The sequence below is a fragment of the Sceloporus occidentalis genome, unplaced genomic scaffold, assembly GCF_023333645.1.
Source record: "Sceloporus occidentalis isolate IW3139 unplaced genomic scaffold, rSceOcc1.0.p SCAF_7, whole genome shotgun sequence".
NCBI classification, from domain to species: Eukaryota; Metazoa; Chordata; class Lepidosauria; order Squamata; family Phrynosomatidae; genus Sceloporus; species Sceloporus occidentalis.
The window spans coordinates 76,334,746-76,349,099 of record NW_028316987.1 but is presented as its reverse complement, the minus strand read 5'-3'; the positions used below and the strand labels follow the sequence as shown (position 1 = coordinate 76,349,099).

Genomic DNA, 14,354 nt, shown 5'->3' with positions numbered 1-14,354 from the left:
TAGTCCAATTATGGTGTCAGTGGGAAGACTGGACACCAACAGCGCTACAACAGGCAGACTCTGAGCGATTGGTGTGCACAAGTGTCCTCACATTACATACTAATTTGGGGGGGGGGGGGCAAGGGGGCTTGCATATCTTTTGTGAGTGCTGCTGAAGCCTGCTCTTCCTGCTCTCCAGGTTTGCTTATAGCCAGAAGATGGATGCATGGCAGAGCAGTAGGTGAGCCCTGGCACCACAACTGGGAGGGAAAGAGGAACCTAGGTGAATACATAGACCCTCTGGGGAGTGTTTGTAAGCTGCAGCAACAAATCAGTTAAGCCATGCAAACTGTAACAAGCTGGGACTCTACTGGCTGAGCTGAAGATTTGTACACAGCCTTTTCCTCTGCCTCAGATTTGAGCCCCCCCCCCCCAAAAAAAAAAAACCTTCAGAGTTTGCACCCTCATCTCCTGCCTAGAGGTAACCACTCTAACCCAAAACTACAGCATCTATTCAATTACATAGGATGGTGTACAAATAGGTTGTCTGCATGTCCAGCAGATTCTGAACCATTGCTTCCTCACAGCTTAATCTTGTAACATTTTCAGACCAAACAAATTCTTGACCATACTGATAAAGAGGCCTTTGTTGTCCTCCTTCCAATATGTTGGTGAAGGGGAGAAGGAAAAGAGATGGTACTGCACAGGGCAAGAATCTGGAGCAGTTCAGAAAAACAGATCTTCTCCAAGTGTCCCAAGATCCATCTATATCCATGAAAGTATTCTTAGTGGAACTGGCTGCACTCTGTCCTCAAGGAAAAACCAGCAAGGCACAGACTGCCTGAAGAACTGCTGGCATGAAGACACACTGTGACTTCTTCAGAAGCAGGGCTTACTCCAAATATGAGGAGCCTTTTGCTGCAGGTTTACCAAATATTGAATTTTCACCAACAGACATAAACTAAAACAATAACACAAACCAACAAAACAAAATAGAACCATGACTCCCTTATATACATGGCTTCCCATATCCCCATACGGTACCTAAAACATGGATTATATCTTTATGTACTTCTCCATTAGTATTCACAATATAGACTTACCAAATAGCAAGTGGCAAGGGACCCTGCAAAGCAACTTTCTGGCACATTGTGGGACATTTGCATGGTGATTTCTAGCATGTTGTTGTTTGCCTTCAAGTCCCTTCTGACTATCCTAGGGTTTTCTTGGCAAGATTTGTTCAGCGGAGGTTTGCCATTGCCCTCCCCTGAGACTGAGAGCCTGTGACTTGCCCAAGGTCACCCAGTAGGTTTCCATGGCCGAGCTGGAAATCGAACCCTGAGTCATAGATTTTCAGCATGTGTGTGGGAGCTTGGCCAGTGCCCTGTTGTTGACATTTGCACACTGAATTCCATCTTATGCAAACATATGTGTATTTATGATCACCATGGATAGTGGAATCCAGCTCTGAGGTTCATGCTGACCGTGTGTGCCCTTAGGTGCTCTCCTAGTGCCAGGGCCCCTCTCCATGGACATTCAGTGACCGGGGGCAGCCTATCAATGACTGGCTGTGTTCCAAATGCTGTCTGCAGGAAGACAACATTGTACTCCCAGATCTCCAGAAACACCCCCAAATGTTTTGTGAGGCTGCCTTTATCTTCCTACAGTCAGCCACTGAAGGGCAGCAGCCACCATTTCATTGACAAAATAGTGGTGAGGCAGTGGTGGGAGGGAGTGTCCCACAGCAGAAAAACAAATAAAGGTGCAGGGAGGGAGAAAAACATGTAGTTATGCCTGGGGATGGAGATTTACACTCCATTACTGCAGTCCATGATGTCTGGCTTTATTTTTTCACCACAGAGTGATGATACACGTGTGGAATTATGGGAAGCTTAAATGGCTACCTGCCACCATGATGTAGTGGTTTGAGTGTTGGACTATGACTCCAGAGGCCCTGGCTTGGATTCCTCACTTGGCCATGAAACCCACTGGGTGACCATGGGCAAGTCAATGCTCTCAGCCTCAGGGAAAAGCAATGGTGATCCTCTACGAAGAAACTTGCCAAGAAAACCTCATAAGTTTGCCTTAGGATCAACATAAGTTGGAAATGACTTGAAGGAACACAACAGCAACCTGTTACAAGGGACCTGATCACATATAGCATTAAGATTCCATTTTTACTGCTATTGATCACATGTAAACACGTTTGGAATCTTGCAATTGCTGGATTGCATGTGTTTTTACATAATGAATACTCAGAATGTTGATGATAACAGAAAGTATCAGGAAATTCAAGAAGTGAAGGAGGAGGATTCAAACTAGATTTTTTTTTGTTTCTTTGACAGCAAGCCCCTAGACAGTAAGGGGTCTGGAACATTGACTCCAATTGAATCATTGATAATCCAGCCCTGACTACAGGTTCCTCACCCCTGCAACTGTGATTTTGTTGGTCAATGACTGTTAAATAGCCAGTCCCTTTCCTAGTTCAGAGTCCAGTAGTGTGAGAGCAATCCATACCCCTTCAAGACATTTAGAACTTATGGCAACCCTAAGGCAAACCTATCATGGAGTTTTCTTTGCATGTTTCTTCAGAGGAAGTTTGCCATTGCTGTCCTCTGAGGCTGAGAGAGTGTGATTTGCTTAAGGTCACCTAGTGGGTTTACATGGCTGAGCTGGGATTTGAACCCTGATCTCCAGAGTCATAGTCCAACACTCAAACCACTACACCACACTGGCACTAATCCACACCCTACTTCACATAATGGAATGCAACTAGCTATAGAGAGTATTGGATAGGACTCTGGAGACCTGGGTTCAAACCCCCACTTGGCCCTGAAACTCACAGGGCGGGGTGACCAGACATGTCCTACATTTCCACCTTCTGTCTGGGAGGAATTCCGAAAGTTTCTCCATTTTGAGCATGACCATATGAGTTATATTTATATGAGCAGGGATTTTAAAAAGCTTTTCTTTGGTCATATCCAACATTTTCTTGAACGCCCTACATTTGGCAATGCCTTGCCCTCCTTGCAGTTGGGACATCTGGTCACTCTGCCACTGGGCAACCCTTGGCAAGTCACAGTCTCTCTGCCTCAGAGGATGGCAGTGGCAAACCCCCTCTGAAGAAACCTGCTAAGAAACCCCTTAGGGTCAACATAAATTGGAAACAACAACAAAGCAGCAACAACAACAACAGCCTGACGGTAAAGAAAAAAAAATCTGGAGAACATGAAAGATTGCACACTATGATGGGATATTAGTTGATCTCAGTACTGTTAGTGCCCACCTGTGGATTAGGGATTCTCCTTTGTTCTAACTTTACTTTTCTCCCAATTTCTGCCCCTCTGTGACCCATTCTATTCCCTCTCAAGAGGCATTGCTTTCTTGGTAGGCCATTGGTAGGCCCCATCTATTTTAATGGAGCCCACTAAAACAATGCACACTCCCCTTTATTCCCCAGGGATCTTCTTGTTTCCAACAGGCAACATGCTGATACTTCTTATTACCCCAAAGGTCCCCTAATTTCCAACTTAGATTTCTGTGGCTTTTGGAAGCAAAATAAGGAAATAAGACTGCAACTTTCTGTAAAGTTACCTGGAAGGAAGAAGGCTCAGTGGAACCCAGCAGGATTCACTTTCCAAGAATGGTTGCTTTGCACACTTATATGCAAAGGTCCAGAACACACTGCAGAAACAATCCAGTTTGAGACCGCTTTAACTGCCCTGGCTCAATGCTAGGGAATTCTGGGAACAGTCATTTTGTGAGATATTTAGCCTCCTCTGTCAGGGAGCTCTGGTGCTGCAATAAACTACAATTCCCAGGATTCCTTAGCACAGAGCCAGGGAAGTTAAAGCGGTCTCAAACGGGATTACTTCTGCAGGTTGGTTTGGACTATAGTTGCTGTTGTTGTGTGCCTTCAATCCGTTTCCGACGTACACATATATTATATACCTGCAGTCTTATGATATATATATATATATATATATATATATATAAAACATAAGACTGCATGTGTTATATATATACATATACATATACTCACATATACTGTATATCAAAAGACTGCAGGTGTGTGTATGTATGTGCATATATATATATATATATATATACACACCATAAGACTGCAGGTGTGTTTGTGTGTGTGTGTGTGTGTGTATTGACTTGGATCTTCTCACATCTCTTGGGCAAAAAGTCACACTCTCTCAGCTTCAGAGGATGGCAATGGCAAACCTCCCCTGAAAAACCGTGCCAAGAAAACACCGCAATAGGTTCGCCATAAACCAGGGACGACTTGAAGGCAACACAACAACAACAACAACAACAACAACAAAAATCAGCTCGCTAAAAACAGTATAAAGTGACACTAAAGATACAGAGGTATTTCTTAAAAAATGTCTAAATACAGATATTTAAACATCTGACTAAACATAGTCTAAGCCTCTTTCTTAAACTAGGAACTCGGGATTCCATAGCAGTTAACTTGGAATCATAGCGCTATAAGTGCCCAGTTATAGTTTTGACACGGTTTATAGCTTTGAATTCTAAGGAAGGAGCCTGGCTGATTTGTGAATCGCCATCCTCTATTACAAACCTTGCCAAGCAGCCTAGGCTTTGTGAACAGGATAAAGAAACATGTATAGAATCCGGCTCTTTAAAAAAATATATTTATATATAAACTTTAGTCTAAAATATAAATATAATATTATATATATTAAAGAGCCGTATTCTATAAACATGTATAGGGGGAGAGAGAGATTATATATACACATACTTCATAAGACTGTACCTAGGCTGGTATGAAAACCGTGTTTATAGAATCCGTCTCTTTAAAATATATATATATATATATATATATATATATATATATATATATTTTAAAGAGACGGATTCTATAAACACGGTTTTCATACCAGCCTAGGTACAGTCTTATGAAGTATGTGTATATATAATCCCTAATATATATATATTAAAGGACTGGATTTCCTAAAGGAGTGTGATTCGGACTTGAACCCAAAGCAATTCGCGATCGCCTCGAAAGGAACAACGCGGCCTCTCTTTTTTGTATTGCCTTCACTGTCTTTTCACTCCCGAATCAGCCCTTCCTTCGCAGGTTCCATCGGACTAAATGCATCTCTTTAGAGAGGCTTGACTGCAAAACCGTTAGCCATAAAACCCTTTTAAGAAGCAACAGCTTCTCTTGAGAAGATCGCTTAAACCCTGTGTTTTCAAACGGAGGGGATGATGGATCGAGGCTCAGGGTCTCTAAAGGCAGCCCAGAGGAGCCAGGAGCCCAGTCCGGGTCCATGAACAAGAGCTGCCCATCTCTGCCAGGCGTCATACATCAAGGCACTCTCTCCACATTTCAGTGGCTCCACAATAAGACACTCACGGTCCCTGTTTCCTGTTCTGTTAGATGTCAATGGGAATCCTGGGAAAGGAAAAGGCTTCCAGCAGACACCCCCCCCCCTTTTTTTGGGAGGATTTATTGGGATATAATAAAACCAAAGGGGGGATGGAAATAGTCAATAATGTCTAATCAATCATTTTGATTGGAAGGTATCCTCCGCAGTCCATTGTCCAAGGTTTGGTTTTCATACCAGCCTAAGTACAGTCTTATGAAATATATACATACATACACACACACACACACACATATATATATGTATAATCCTTCTCTCTCTAATATTAAAGAGACGTATTCTACACATGTTTATTTATCCTGTGTGTGTGTATGTATGTATAAATATATGTGTGTGTGTGTGTGTGTGTATGTATCAACATATATAAACATGTATAAACATGGAGAGAAGTATACATGTATATAAACATGTATACAATATATATATATATATATAGTTCTATAGATAGTTCTAAAAGTAAATATATAAATTACATATTTAGGTAGTTCTATATATATAAATATACAAATTATATAGAAATATATATATATATTTATAATATATGAATATATGTGAAGTCGAAGGCCCGAAAAACCCACAAATATATATAATATATATATAAAACTATATAATTTATATAGTTATATATAAACATATAAATTATATAAATATATATATATTTATAATATATAAATAGAATATATATGATAAATCTATCTATCTATCTATCTATCTATCTATCTATATAAAACTATATAAATTTTTACATATAAATTATATACATACTGTATATATAGTAACTATATAAATTATATATATATATATATATATATATAATATTTATTTATATATAATTCATATATTTATATATATAACTACCTAAATTTTATATATATATATAATATATATTACATGTTTTATATATTTATATAAATTTATTTATATGCCGCCTTTTAAATCTACTAAAAGTTTAAAACCCACTTAAGATACATTTAGTCGGTACATTTACTCGGTTATCAACCCCATAAAAACCAACAGAGCATCCGCACTGCAGGAATAATCCGGTTTTATACCACTTTAACTGCCATGGCTCAATGCTAAGGGATTCTGTGAAGCGTAGTTGGATTGATACCTTTTTATCTGGCATGGCTCAACGCTATGGGATTCTGGGAAGCGTAGTTTGATACCACTTTAACCCCCATGACTCCATGCTATGGAATTCTGGGAAATGTAGTTGGTTTGTTACGACTTCGACTGCCTTGGATCAATGCTAAAGGATTCTGGCAAGGGTTGGTTTGATAGTACTTTAACTGCCATGGTTCAATGCTATGGAATTCTGGGACTGCATTGAGCCATGGCAGTGAAAGTGGCATCAAATCGGATTATTCCTGCAGTGCGGATGCAACCCGAATGGTTTACTTTCCAAAGCAACGGGTCAGGAAAAGGACAAGGAACGGGTGGCAGAGAGGAAGAAGTTACTTTTACTCCAGACAGCGTATAAAAGGAGGTGTTTTTTGGGCCAGAAAATGAACTCATCTCCTGTGATAGTTGGCCAGGTCATATAAATCATCCCGTCAAAAAGGGAAATACAGCCAATCTGGAGGAAGAGGAGGAGGAGGAGGAGGAGTCCTTTAAGAAAGTCAAGCCATCTCCCAAAATCCGTGAGAAGGAAAAGAGAGAGAGAAAGAGAGAGAGAGAGAGAGCAGGAAAAATCACAACCAATCCCTCCTAAACAAATAGAAGACAAAAAAGAGGACCCTCTCCAAGAAATCCGATAATAACAATAATATTCATTATTATTATTATTATTATTATTATTACTTCTACCCTGCCTCTCCAATAAGACCGAGGCGGCTTACAACAGTAAAAATCAGTAAAACAAGTCCCACTATCTCCTCGGATTATTAAATGGAATATAATAGAACAAAACAGAACAGAACAGAATAGATATATTACTGGGCTGCAATGGATATGGAAGTCCTGAGCTTAATGAGGTTTATTCTAGTGTAAATTTGCGCAAAATTGCATCTAAAACCTGTGTTTCGAGGGCCAGGATCCGCATCCATTTGATCAAGTTGTGTGTATACGCACACAAACACACACACAATCTAATTCAATGCGAGTGTCTTAATAATAACTAGAATTATTAAGATGTCGCAGTTAATCTCTCTCTCTTTCGACTGGCTGCACTCACTTGCGATCCAGAACAAAAAGACAAGCCAGAAGGGCTATTCGTTTTAAAACCAGATACTCTACAAAAGAAAGAGGCCAAAGTGGTGCCAAAGCGGATTAATTCTCCAGTGTGGATGGTGCCCTGTGGTCTAGTCTCTGGGGCCATCAGAAGGACCTTTTAAATCCCGCACAGTTTGTAGGTTTGGTTTTGGGTCCCTTGCTTTGCCCTCCGGAGGCAGCCAATGCCTTCAGGCTCCAGAGCCTTTTCTTTCCCCATTGGTTCTATCCCAGCCCCACGGAAGCCTTCGGAAAACCCCATCCGACCCACTCTAGAACCACCCAACGAAGCCTCCTTTTACTAAGGAAAGCTCAGTTCCATCCTTCGTTGAATGATTTCTCCTCAGCACCAGCGACTCTGCTTTCGGCGTGTGAAGTTGGCAAGATCTGATGACCAGCTCGGCCGTGAAAAACCATTGGGTCACACTCTCTCAGCCTCAGGGGGAAGGCAAGGGCAAGCCCTTCTCTGAACCGATCCTGCCAAGAAAACCCCAGGATGGGTTCGCCTTTGTTGTCTGTGCGCCTTCAGGGGTTTTCTTGGCAAGTTTGTCATCCTCTGAAGCTGAGAGAGTGTGACTTGCCCAAGGGCACCCCATTAGTTTCCATGGGCTGGCCAGAATTCAAACCTTGGTCTCCAGAGTCCTAGTCCAATCTGGCTAGCCACAAATCGGAAACGACTTGGAAGACACACAGCACGCAATACCCAGAATCATAGAGGTGGAAGATACCCCCAAAGGTCATCTAGTCCAACCCATTCTGCCATGCAGGAACTCACAATCAAAGCACCCTCAACAGAAGACCTCCAAAGAAGGACACATACATCGATGAAGTCGGGGGGGGGGACCCATCTACAGGTAGCCGTGTTGGCCCTATAGCAAATCCAATAACACCCAAACCATGGTACCTTTATAGGGCCAACCAAAATGGACAATTCTATGTCGCAAGCCTTCAAAGTCACACTGGCTTCTTCATCAAGCAAACAGGAGAAAGAAGTTGAAAGTGTTAGCCCTAGACCTGCATTTTTTTGTTCCTGCTCTTTCAGTTCAGATGGTAGGGAGGCAGGGACATAGCTAGGATTTTAGGAAGGGGGGGGTCCAAACTAAGTGCCACCATTATAATGGGGCTTGAGTGTGGCGGCGCAGCAGCACACACCATTCATTTTTCTAATGGAAGGGGGGTCCAGACCCCAAGAACCCCCCCCCCCTTGGCTACGTCCCTGAGGGAGGGCTGTCTCCAGAAACAAAAAACGCAGGCCCAGGACTAACACAGAGCAAGAGACTTGACTATAAGGATCCCTTACCTGTTTTAATGGCGTATTTCAAGGCGGTCCTGCAATGGAGCAGGATTTCTTCCAGGGTCTGCGGCTGATCGGCCAGTTCCCAGTTGTACTCCTGAAGAAGCTCATTCGGGTAATGGAAGTCGATCACTTTGGTTGATCGGTCGAAATTGGTCACCAGGTACTGGAGCAAGATCTCCACCACGTCTTGGAGGAAGGACAAGGTGGCCGCTTCGCCCTCTGAGGCTGGAAGCAGGTCTGAGAAGTCGGGAAGGAAGGAAGGAAGGAAGGAAGGAAGGAAGGAAGGAAGGAAGGAAAGCGTTGGTTTGGGGGCTTGTCTCCCCCCCATTTACAGGGGGTAATCGAATAAGGTTTCCTTCCTTTTTGATAGCCTTCCTGCACACACATACACAAAAATCCTGGCAATTTAGTCACCGCATGAAAAAAAGGGGGGGGGTTGGTCTCTTAAAATATGCATTTACGTTTCTGGTGCTTATGGAATAAAATGTATTACTAGGGGAGGGGGAAAAGGATCCCAACATTTCTGTTTATAATTCTGCTTCTATTGAATAATTGAGATGGATTGTGTTTAAAAAACGAACTATCTTCCCCTCCTAACGAAAGCCAAATGAAGAAAATTAATAATAATAATAATAATAATAATAGATGATGATGATGATGATGATGATGATGATGATGATGATGATGATGATGATGCAGTTGGGCCTCTGTGTCTACAGATTTTTAACCCACGGATTCAACCATCCAGGGCTTGACAATATCAAAAAATAAAATAATTCCAAAAGGAAACCTTGCTTTTGCCGTTTTATAGAAGGGACACTATTTTACTATGCCACGGATTTTGAGTATCCACGGATTTTGGTATCCATGGGGGTCCTGGAACCAAAACCCAGAGGGTTTCAAGAGATCACTGCAACAACAACAACAACAACAACACTAATATTAAATACCCCGTTGTATTTAATGGGATTTGAGCATGCACGGATTTTGGTATCCTTGGGGCCCCTGGAACCTAAACCTAACGGATACCAAGGGCCCACTATAGTAACAACAACAGCAGTAACAACAGTTCGTAATAATCCGGCGTGGCTGTGCCCTGTTTCCCATCCCCAATTGTGCCCTTGGTTCGGAATGGCCAGCCTGTCTCGTCGCCTTTGCTCAGAACGAAGCGATCCTGGGTCGCTGTCCATCTCCAGTGGTGCTGAAAGCATCCTAATGCTGTCCAAGAACCGATTGCAGAGCAAAGCATCCGCTACCACCCAGGAACAGGCAACGCTGCAGCCTTCTTCTGATTTCGAGGAAAGCTCTTTATCGCTGATCTATATATATATATCTTCTCTGGGTGGTTTTGGAGGGATTTATTGAAGAAAGGATTTATTGAAGAAAGGCTGGCAGCAGATCTGAGAACTCGGGAAGGAAGGAAGGAAGGAAGGAAGGAAGGAAGGAAGGAAGGAAGGAAGGAAGGCAGGCAGGCAGGCAGGCAGGCAGGCAGGCAGGCAGGCAGGCAGGCAGGCAGTCAGGCAAGTTTGGAAGGAAGGAAGGAAGGAAGGAAGGAAGGAAGGACAGAAGGAAGGAAGGAAGGAAGGTGCTTGGCTAGCACTTCCCCATTTCATGGCCTGATCCAAGTTCCTGCATTTCCACCTCATTCTCTTTCCACACAAACACACACCCTTTTTGTCTCTTTTCCTATTCTATCTTCTTCACAAAGATATAGGCTTTCCAATAAGGAATCCAAGAGGACTACTGCTGAAACCATGGTGGGACACATTGGTCTCCAAGTGGCACAGGTGACCAGATGTCCTAACCCCAAAGAAGTTGGGAAAGGGCATCGCAAAATGTAGGGCATTCGAGAAAAACTGTAGGGCATTCCAACAAAAACTAGAAACATTAACATATGCATGTGAATCCGTGCTTCTTAACCACGTTCAAAAGGGAGGACCTTTGGGATTTCTCCTGGGCAGAAAGCTGAAATGGAGGAGGGCATGCCCTGGAAAAAGAGGACCTCTGGTCACCCTGGGCACAGAAGACTGGTGCTGGTTTCACTGGGCACTAGCCTGGACTCTCTTTGTAACGCTCCCCCGTTTAGCCTAGAGCAACATCGGGAAGGATTTCTAGTAGCGGAGGAGACATTCTTTGAACGAACTCCAAGAGGGAAGGCGATGGGTGCCCAGAGTTGCGTGGCACCTCCTCACCAGCCTCTGCCATCTTGGCAAAGGGAAGCCCCTGAGCTGCCTCCGTTCCCTCCACTTCCCCTCCGCTTTGCTCGGCTGAAAGGGAACAGTCGCTGGCCAAGTCGGCCAAGTCAGTGGCCACGGGCCAAGGGACTTCCCTGAACCAGGCGTCCATTGCACCCCAACCTGGAAGAGATCTTTCTTTCTTTCTTTCTTTCTTTCTTTCTTTCTTTCTTTGACGGGGTGCAATGAATGGTAGGGTGCAATTTAATATATACATATACTTGGAGAGAGGAAGGGAGTGTGTGTGCATATGTGCGTACAGTATATATATATATATATATATATATATATATATCTTTGGTTGCCGGCAATTGAATATATACATATATTTGGAGAAAGGAAGGGAGGCTGTGTGCATCTATATCTAAATCTATATCCATATATCTATCTATAGCTATCTATCTTTGGTGGGATGCAATTGAATATATACATATATAGAGAGAGAGAGAGAGGAAAGGAGGCTGTGCCTGTGTCTGTCTGTCTGTCTGTCTGTCTGTCTGTCTATTTGGAGAGGGGAAAGGAGGCCATATCAACAGCTGGATGGCTTCCCAAAACATTCAGTCTCCCTTTGCGCGCGCGTGTGTGTATGCAAAGGGAGGTCAGGAGGACTGAATGTTTTTGGAAGCCATCCAGCCGTTGCTATAGCCTCCTTTCCCCTCTATATTCAATTGCACCCCACCAAAGGGCGAGATACACACATATATAGCCTCCCTCATATGTATTTATGTAATTGTGTATTACACACACAGATAGATATACACATGACGAAGGAAAGGGAGATATTGACTGATCTCCCGATCGCCTTTTGGCGGACTCTATTTTTGGCTGGGAGAAAGGAGGTTATATCCAGCGCTGGATGTCTTCCAAGCCCCCTGCCTCCCCTCGCCGCCCTCCTGGCCCTGCTTGGGCCTCCGCCAAAAGGGGCTCCTTCTTACCGGAGGCGTGCAAAAAGGCATAGTTCACCTCCTCCTTCGGGCAAGCGCAGGGCTTTTGGCTGCAGGTGCAGGGGGCCTTCCTGGCCCTGGCGGCGGGGTCCTCCTTGGCCGCCCCCGGGTCCATGGGCTTCTCCCCATCGCCGTAGAGCAACGCTGGTCCACAAACAAAACAAAATAAAACAAAGACACAACGAAAGACTCAGCAGTGGCCGAGATTCGCCCTCCAGGAATTCGCCCCAAAGAACACCACCAGATCCCCTGAAACCCTCCCTCCTCTGGATTTTTGCAATGGGTCCAGAGATTTTGTTTTCTTTTTTATTGATCCCCCTCCCCACTATTTATGAGACCCTTTATTTGTCCCCCCCCCTTAGAGGTGCCATATTCCAGCCCCTTATATCCAAGTATCTGATATTCAGTGAAGCAAATTATGCAACTGATGGCTAGTATCGGTTTGCAGATTCCGATGGTGCAAATTCAGCGCCTTCATCCTTGCTCCCCTTTTTGCCCATTCTGTTGCAGCCCTAACCCTAATCCAGAAACGAAGCGCCCCTTTGATTTTAAAAAGTCCTGGGACGAATGGCAACCCCAACCCCTGGTTGGCATGGCTTACCACAGAGTTTGGTGGAAATGCCTCCGGTGAACTTCTGGGCAGCCTGGCACCAAGCCTTTGCTGCGAGGGGAAAAAGAGAAGAGAGAGAGGAAGAACAGAGGGTCAGATCTGGGGGGAGATTTACTTTGGGGGTTATTTCCAACCAGACATGAACTTCCCAAGGGGGCTTGGGAAGGGGTTTTCCCCTGAGTCTGGGTAGCAAGAGAAATTGCATTCGCATTTCGATGTCGCTTAATAGTGAACTCGCGATCCATGGAGTAAGAGATGATGATGATGATGATGATGATGATGATGCTCAGGATGGCGTTGCCTCTTTCTGTCTCCGACTAGACCTAAGCAGAAAGAAGGTACCCAGACTCGGGATGGAAAGGAGGGAAAGAAGGCAACTTTCTAAGTGCTCCAAGTGAGGAAAGAAAAGAGGGAAGGAGGGAGCCTGGATCTCCTGTTGTCTCGGCTCCCTAGCCCCCCTTCGCCCTCCCCGAGCCCGGTTCCGTAGCCCCGGCCGTGTTTGCTGTCTCCTTCGCCCTTCCTCAGGTGAGATCCTGAGCCATCCGTCCCCGGTGTCTCCTCGGCCAGCCTCCCTCCAGCTTCCCCTCCTTTGAGCTGGGCGCCTTCCTGGGGTCGAGCCTTGGCTGCTCCTTGGCTGAACTCTTCTTCTCCGGGAGCAGCTCCTTGGCTTGTCCTCCTGGATCCTCCCGGGACGGAAGGAAGGAAGCCCTTTGCCCCTGGGTCCTGAGGCTGCCTACCTGGACCGGGGCTGTTGGCTTCTCCGGAGCCTTGGTCCTCGGAGCCCAGGGACCAAAAGCCCGCGCCGGGAGTCGCCATCGGGGCAAGGGCAGGGGGCCGAAGAAGGGCGACAGGAGCCCCGGGGCAAGAGGGAGGCAAGGAGGAGGAGGAGGAAGAGAAGGCAGGGGGAAGAGGCAAGAGAAAGAGGAGGAAGAAGAGAAGAAGAACTGGAGGAGGAGGAGGAGGAGAGGAGGAAGAGAAAGGGGAGGAAAAGGAGGCAGGAGGAAGAGGCAAAAGGAAGAAGACGAGGGAGAGGAGGAAGAGGAGGAGGAGGAGGAGTGGAAGGGCGGCTGTGGCTGGTGGGCAGAGGGCGGGCGGTGGGGCGAGGATGCCAGCCAGCGACGTGGGCACCGAGAGGAGCAGCCGAGCCTGGCGCGCACTGGCCCCTGGCTGCCTCTCGGTCTGCCTCTCTGTCTGTCTGTCTGTCTGTCGGGGGGGGGGGGGAGACGGAGGGAGGCGCTCTGCTGGGTGGCGCTGATTCGCTCTCCGATCGCCCCAGAGCCACAGCCAAGAGGTGCGAAGAAGGGGCTGTGTCCGAGGGGCCTTTTGGCCTCAGGAACCCCTGGCGAAGAGGGAAGGGAAGGGAAGGGAAGGGGCGCCTGTTGAGCCTGAGCAAGGGGCCCTGGGAGGAGGAGGCCAGGGCAAGCCTTCGGGGAGCTACCTTCTTAGCCCCTAGCAAGCCTTCCTGACTCCTGGCAAGTGGGAACCTTCATCTTAGTCCTTGGCAAGTCTTCTTAGCCCCTGGCAAGTATGAACCCCCTTCGTAGCCCCAGTAAGGCACTCCAGAATTGCCGAAGCCCCAGGCGGAGAGCATGGCTCCCCAGGGAGAAGAGCGGCTCCTGTCTGGTGGGTCTGGGCTGGGTGGAGGGTGGAGGAGGAGAGGGG

At 45.6% G+C, this 14,354-nt stretch overlaps 1 protein-coding gene across 2 annotated transcripts in view; it reads right to left on the bottom strand.

Moving 5' to 3' along the window:
* The window catches only part of GAD2 (glutamate decarboxylase 2), a 48,092-nt gene extending 33,943 nt beyond the window's left edge, over positions 1–14,149 (bottom strand). Inside the window, exons 1-4 of one of the 2 annotated variants that reach the window (XM_089533396.1) lie at positions 14,131–14,149; positions 12,684–12,743; positions 12,074–12,226; positions 8,908–9,141 (exon numbers count right to left, since the gene is read on the bottom strand). In XM_089533396.1, the coding sequence (XP_089389522.1) occupies positions 8,908–9,141; positions 12,074–12,197 (358 nt within the window). In that variant the 5' untranslated portion in view covers positions 12,198–12,226; positions 12,684–12,743; positions 14,131–14,149. Of the gene's footprint in view, positions 1–8,907; positions 9,142–12,073; positions 12,227–12,683; positions 12,744–13,429; positions 13,872–14,130 lie in introns of those variants that run through there. The other variant, XM_089533395.1, reaches the window with a different exon arrangement.
* Positions 14,150–14,354: the final 205 nt, after the last annotated feature.